This window comes from Limulus polyphemus, unplaced genomic scaffold, assembly GCF_000517525.1.
Source record: "Limulus polyphemus unplaced genomic scaffold, Limulus_polyphemus-2.1.2 Scaffold2944, whole genome shotgun sequence".
Classification (NCBI taxonomy): domain Eukaryota; kingdom Metazoa; phylum Arthropoda; class Merostomata; order Xiphosura; family Limulidae; genus Limulus; species Limulus polyphemus.
The window spans coordinates 97,145-104,887 of NW_013668554.1; the positions used below are offsets into that span (position 1 = coordinate 97,145).

Consider the following 7,743-nt stretch of genomic DNA (forward strand, 5'->3'; position numbering starts at 1 on the left):
CAAGTGTATAAACGGTGACGACTAATTGAAACTTTTGAAGGTATGGTGTTATAAAGTCGTTCTGCTGTTAACAAGTGTATAAACGGTGACGACTAATTGAAACATTTGAAGGTATGGTGTTATAAAGTCGTTCTGCTGTTAACAAGTGTAAAAACGGTGACGACTGATTGAAACATTTGAAGGTATGGTGTTATAAAGTCGTTCTGCTGTTAACAAGTGTAAAAACGGTGATACTAATTAAAACATTTGAAGGAATGGTGTTATAAAGTCGTTCTGCTGTTAACAAGTGTATAAACGGTGATGACTAATTAAACATTTGAAGGAATGGTGTTATAAAGTCGTTCAGCTGTTAACAAGTGTATAAACGGTGATGACTAATTAAAACTTTTGAAGGAATGGTGTTATAAAGTCGTTCAGCTGTTAACAAGTGTATAAACGGTGATACTAATTAAATCATTTGAAGGAAGGGTGTTATAAAGTCGTTCTGCTGTTAACAAGTGTATAAACAGTGATGACTAATTAAAACATTTGAAGATTTAAAGCGACGTGCGTGGTGTATGTTACTATATCCTTTCATGATTATTCTCGTCTTGTAACTGCATGTACGACGAAACTATTACGGTTATCTGACAGTTTTTGCTATGAAAGATAAAACCATTTATTATATATAAATTTATATTAATTTTTATCAGAAATTAGATATTTAATAAAACCTAACTGAGAGAGAGAGAGAGAGAAACACATAGAGGTAATTATCCGTACTGAAGTCGCAACTAAAGTGTTTGAAGATGAAGTAAGTAATAGCAAAACTACTATTAAAAACACGCCCCCTGTATATAGCTTCTTCGAATGTACAACCATGTTAAAAGCATGATATACCGTGATTTTGTTTGAATTCCTTTGTTACTTAATGTTCAATGTGAGGTCTGTCATCCCAAGTTTATCACGTATTATTTCATTTCAGATATAGTTTGATACGTTAAAAAAGGTACGTTTATCGAGTTTATTGAAATACTGTCTAGATGTATTATTCAACATTCATTTTTAAGAGCACATTGGATAAAAGTGTAAAATGAACAATATAAACCATTACATGCGCATTGACAGGGGATAGGTGTATACGGCAGGTACGGTCGCTTTCTCTAAGGTGCACCCATATATGTATGAAACGTATATGTGATAATTAATTTATCTAAATAAAACTTTTTGGGGAAAATTTATTTGATTGCACTGGAACTCCAAAATCAACATCCACCATTTATAGATTTATGCGTACGCCCCTCTATAACTTCGTCAGTTATATTGGGGTTGATTGCTTTTTATTTGCAATAGCTTGATTTAACGATTTAGGTAACCCTGAAGAAACTAACGAAACATAAAAGATTGATGTTGGTAGACCGTGACCTTCTTTCCACTCCGTGCAGTACACCAAGACAGATTTAGTCATGTGAATACTGTGGGAAAGACACTCTACTGCGCTGATCGAGAAATTTTATTCTTAATCTTTCATAGTAACAGAGAAAAAGAAGAAAGGAATACAGACACATAAAAAGTTTTATAAATATTATAAATCTCATTTTAGAATTTAAAGAGAGGACATATAGGTGAAAGAAAGCGCAGCATTCCTGCATCTATATGTATATATATATAAAGAAGAAATTCATAAAGTATTTTTTCTAATAATGGAAGCCCAGTTTTTTCGTGTTTCACCAGCACATGTAATCCCTGACCGACAATGTTGTGATATTTTGTAGAAAAATTATCTGTTGCAGTGTTCTTTTAAATGAATCATCCATGACTCATACAGAAAAATAAAACATGTCTGCTTTAGGGAAAAAACAAAACAAACACTGAAATATGCATAAGCTTATTTTAGGTCATATACGTGAAAGGAAACCAAACACATTTAATTTTATGAAAATCTGTAAGTTGCTGGTGATTTGTCTAAGTAATTGCTTGCGCCGTTCTTTTTAAAACATTTGATGTATCAGTAACCCTTAAAAGAATTGAGATAGGGACATACACCATGATGTACAGTTGATGAACTTTGGAAAGCTACCAAAGAAGTGGGAGTTTATTTAAACTAAAGATTTCTCAGATTCAGCATGATTTCAGATAGGAACACGAAAAATCAAAGAAAAATTATAATGGTTTAAAATTGATGTTGAAAGTCATGAACAAAATTGATAAAACACATGATGTAATAAAGTAGCTGGGTTTGACCAGTTTCTTAGTTTTTCTATAGTTTATAAAAAATAAACATAAAATGATAATTTGAAGAGGTTTTTACTTATTGAAAAATATTGATTAACAACGTTTAACATTGAACTAATAATTATTCCCGAAGTATTTTTTAATTTCTGTAATAGTTAATTCTAGGGCTTCAGGAACGTATTATTTTATAATTATTGTAAATAAGTAAACGGCACCTTTTAAAAATATATCGCCGTACTATTGGACTACATTTCAGAAAAGTAAAGAACGGATTAATGGAACTTTTTCATGTACATCTGAGAATTACTTGCTAGCTGTTTTTCTTTTACGATTATGTGTTTATGTAAACGAAAGAGTGCATTTGAAAGTGTAAATATTCAACAGTTACCTCGTTGTTTCAAATTTATAAAAGGAAAGTATCACCTAAAAATCTAATATATACTTTCAGCGTAACGTTTTTGTGTTTAAAAACATAGCTAGTGGTATTTAATAAAGCAAAGCGTATATATGTCACTGATATTGTAACAGAAATGATCATTCAGTACACATGAATTCTTTTTCGTAAGAATTACATCAATATTTGTGAATAAGTCAGAGTTTTGAAAAGTGAGAAAACATCTTTAATCTAAATATAATACTTATAAAGAATCCGGATTACGTTTCGGCTGCGTATTACGACGTACTGAAGAACTATAGGGCATTGAAAAAAATGTTTTTTTTTACGTTAGATCATTTATTTGTTTGTTTTAGAGCAAAGCTACAGTGGTCTATCTGCTGTGTCTACCGCATGGAATCGAACCCCGGATTTTAGTATTATAAGTCCGTAAACCTACCGCTGTCCTACTGGGGAATTATGTTAGCTTAAGTTGTCAATTCACTTGTCGTAGTACTGTCTATACTTGAATAATTAAAAAGGACAGTTTTCTTAATGAGATGCTTTTAGTCTTAAACATTTCGAAATAGTTTCATTATGAGCATACTATATATGCATTCCATGTAATATTAAATAATTCTTCCCGTGTTGCAGGTTTTCAACAGCATACATATACAATATGTGCTCTGCGGACTGTGGGTGAATGACATAGAGCAGCAGATATTGATTTGGTGGTGTTCCTTGATGGAGACTTTATGTACATATCGGTAAACTTATTAGCAATCTAAAGACTTAAAACAAGTACGTTTTCCCGCTCCTAGGCAGACGAACGGTATTGTTTACTGGATAATTTCTGCTATACACTTCGTTGTTCATTCACACAGAAGTAGAGGACGGACAATAGCAGCTTAATCTATAAGAATTACAATAATTTATGTTTTCTTTACAGAATCAACATTAAGTCAAGTGTTAGACTCACGGGAGCTTTACCCCTACCGAGCTTACAAGGACGTCCAGATATTCCATTACACAGTCCCGCATCAAGTCTCCTTTGCAAGCTGGGAATTTGAAGCTAATGGGAGCACCTACTGCTCCCCAAAACCCATCTCAGTGTGAGTTCTTTTCAGTCATTATGTGCACAGTAGGAGGCGTTTCAGTGTTTCAAATAAGTGTGCTTCATAAAATATTCCATTTTGGTACATATGTATTATATGCGTATACTTGTGTGTGTATGAAAATGCTTGGATCTAATAAGATATATTAATCAAAATATTTTTTTTTGATTTTTTAGAAAATGATTGCTAAAAATAGATGCAGGCATTGTATTATTTTCAATATTTTATCCAAAATAACTGCACAAAAGCGGTTCCTTTCATGGAATACTTTATCCTATAAGGTACTGTTATTAATTATTAATCTTGAATACAGATTTATTATTCCAAATAATATTGAAATTTAAGCCTCCTGTACATACTCGTAACTTGGAGTCCGTTTGGTTGCTTTGAATATTAGACTTTAAAAAAAAAGAAAACTAGGACGTTTCTTGGGTTTTTTAAGTTTTGTATTTGTATTTATGACAAAGTTACTAAGGCTATTTGTTGCCGTTCCTAATTTTGAACTACTGACCAGAGGAAAGGCAGCCACTCAACAGCACCTTACTGTCATCAAACTAAAGCATTGACTGTTACACTTATAATACACCCACAAGTTAAAGTGCGGGGAAAATTTTGTGGTAGGCCTATTCCACAGATACGAACCCGACTCACCAGCTTTGAAATCCAGAGCTCTGCCAAAGGATCAGCTTGCACCCGGTTATTACGTTATTGACAATTAATCCAAGTGTCGTATTCGTGGTCTGATGTATTTCTTCTGTATATTGCTTGTAAAAATATACTAATTTAGTGTTCCAAAATATTTCACTGTCTTTAAAGAGTTGCTAAAGTCTCACTGAGGACATTGCTGTTAATATTATTGTCAAATATGTTAGAAGTTATTGGGTAATCATACTAATTAATGATATGATTATTTTCTTTTTATAATTCCAAAACTTTATTTAAAAAGTCAAGAACGGTTAATTTGTGTAAAATTCAGCACGTGCGTTTTTGACAAGTACATATTGTACATTTTCGCTTTATTTGTTTATACCCTGAACTGCAATTTTACAGACTTTAGTATAATCTGCTTTGATTTACTTTTAGTGTTTACCATAAGGTAGATCCTTTGGGCTCATTTCACAGGTATTTGATTTCTATTTATTACGTATTATTTACATGTTAATGCTCATCTATCCTTTCCTTCAACTAACAGATAGATAGACAGAATAGAGATAGATAGAATTTTTACACAAACACTACACACGTTTAAATGTGTCAGTTTTCTCGGAGGCGAGGCTCTTCTACTAAACAAAAATCCATATTAATTAAGCCTAGGTAATTACGTTTCGATGCGTGACCCTTGGTTACTTTCAATTAGGCTTATTAAGACAGCTGTGACGCCTCAAGGGCGTGTTCGTTCCACTTTAGATATTCATTGATTTTTTCTTTCAGCTTATATGCCTACTCTCCTATGTAGCTGAAGTTATGTACTTTTCACTTCATCGTTATTTCCATTTATTTTGTATATTTTTGCTTCGTTTCATTTAATTGCACGCACTTTACAAACACTCCTGTTTACTTTTGTTGTAAATGTTAATGTTTTGTAAGAATTTAAATAGGTTTATCGTTTTTTTTAAATATTATATGATGAAATATGTATTGTTATCGATATTCTTATTCCTTCACCATTTTATTTTGTTTTTTACAATTGTTTTCTCATTTTTTTTACAGAAACAAGATGTAGGATAGAAGGGTTATTTTTATCACATGGAGACCGATATATAAATATTTTTTGACCTTCATCTTTCCTATTAAAACAAATTAGAGAACGTATTTAGCTGCTTCAATTCTCCATGACATTGTAAGCTCTTATTATGCTCCTGGTTTCCGTGTAGCTGCACAGCTTCCACAAATCTTCATCATTTAACATTAGCTCTTTGGCCTGCATTTGACAAGCAATCCGAAGGAAGTTACGCTTAAATTAAAAGAAGCCTCCGGATGTAGTGATTGATTTCACTGTTCCTGAGAATCTGTAAACCCATAATACTTGTATGCGCGCGCGCACACCAGAGTATTGTTTTCTTCTCCGTGTCTTATGTAAGGTTAGATAGCATCAATCTGGCAGTTTCTTACTTTTTTTTTATCGATTTCTACCTTATCTAGTTGTTTTTTTTTCTCGTGCGCGCCTGCCTAATGTAGATGTATGTAGATTTAAAGTGAGTGGTAATTTCCTTTTTAACGGTTTGTGAGGATAATTCAGACACTCTGACATCAGTATAAGAAATAGTGACGGGGTGTAAAGTTGATTTATCGATAAAAGCCCCTATATTAAATTCCTCAAATGCAGTCTTTAAATGTCTTACATTTAAAAGACTGTTCCTTATAAACCAAAGGATATTTCTTTGGAAAATATTTTCATTATTCCCAAAATGTTAAAATACCATTTTCATTTATTTCATTTCATGATTTTAATAAAGAAATATTCACTAATATTTATGCAATAGAAAGCAGGTAAAATTTGCTTGTTTGTGTTTGGGGTACCTGCACTGTGCCCACCACGAGTATCGAAACACAAATTTTAACGTGTAACCTCTCAAGTTTACCGCTGAGCCATTCGGAGGGGAAGATGTCAATTGGGCTAGAACGACTTGCGTTACAAAATGGCTTACCACATCTCAATCTGCCTCGCTGTTGCTTTGTTGTGAAATTTAGAACGGATTCTTTTGGAACTCACAAAAGATTCACAGATTTTTAAGAATAAAATTTGATAATATATTGGAGAAAAACAACAACACAAATTGTCAATAATTAATTTGTTCCAATGTTCTTTAGTCCATATGAACAACTTTTTGATGGACGAGGGTGGAATTCTCTATAACTGGTATAATTCAGTCAGTGACAAATTTTGAATCGAATGTAGATTGGGCTTCATGTTTATTTTTAATATTTTAAACAGCCTGTCTCCCGAATAATTCAGGATAATAAATGAGTGACATCAGTACTACACATTCTTCAAATTCTGTTTAAATATAGGTTCATTGTGTTGAGTAAAATACAACTCAAAATAACAATTTTCTTGGTGGTATCTGATAGAATTAAAAAAAAGAATAAAAGCGCCAGCACACATTTCATTAATTGATCAAAATAATTGATTAAAACAGGGATAACAAATTAATCAATCCGCAAAGTCTAACCATTTAGTGACTGAATTAAAGTGGATTCATTCCCAGTAGATTGGATTAGGCTCTTGTAGCTTAAGCTTATATGTAATTGAAAATTTTAAACTTTAGAACAAGGCAATGGAGAACCAAGAACTGATAAAAAGTACATAAATTGTAATCTCGACAGAGAGAGAGAAAGTAAAAAAAATGAAACTCATAATAACCTAACATTAATACGGAATAGGAGTAAGTTTGTAGTTTCAGAGATGTAAGTAACATAGTTCTCGAATACGCCCTACTAACCAACATAGTTGGAGAGCTACGCCCTAATAACCTTCTGTGAGTGACCCGGTAAAATCTTGTTAAGCACCATAACTAACAGGGAAAAGTTGGGATTAAAAATGTCTCTAGAATATTCTCTGTTAATTACCATCCCCACGTGAAAATCCAGCCGGACTTATTTTGTCATGGTGCACATGATTACTGACTTCATTTATTGCACGAACTTACGTGTAGTGAACAACACGTGTTTAGAAAGTTTGAACGACGTGGGAGCAGTTCTGGGTGTTAAAAGAATATATTGTGTCTTAACTCCTTAGGTTTGGTCAAAATATACAGTTGAATCACCAAGGCAACGACTTCATAATTAGCTGCAGTGGGTGTTTCTGCATTAATGCGCGCCCTCCATGTTAATAAAATGTTTGTTTTAAATAATAGTGTATATAAGATGCATGCAATGATACTATTGACCAGAAAATTAGTACAGTTGACTGGTTCTGTAATATCCATGTATATATAATATTTAAATAAGATGTAGATAATCATCAAGTTATATTACTAACCAGTAAGACAGTTAGTACAGTTGACTGGTCCTGTAATATCCATGTGTCGTATCTTTCGA

The 7,743-nt window shown here is 32.6% G+C and overlaps 1 protein-coding gene across 2 annotated transcripts in view; it reads left to right on the forward strand.

The window, feature by feature from the left end:
* Positions 1 to 7,743, forward strand: part of LOC106468271 (transmembrane protein 8B-like) — a 43,322-nt gene that overhangs the window by 7,590 nt on the left and 27,989 nt on the right. For both annotated transcript variants that reach the window (XM_013928689.2, XM_022396611.1), the window contains exon 2: positions 3,537 to 3,699. In XM_013928689.2, the coding sequence (XP_013784143.2) occupies positions 3,537 to 3,699 (163 nt within the window). The remainder of the gene's footprint in view (positions 1 to 3,536; positions 3,700 to 7,743) is intronic.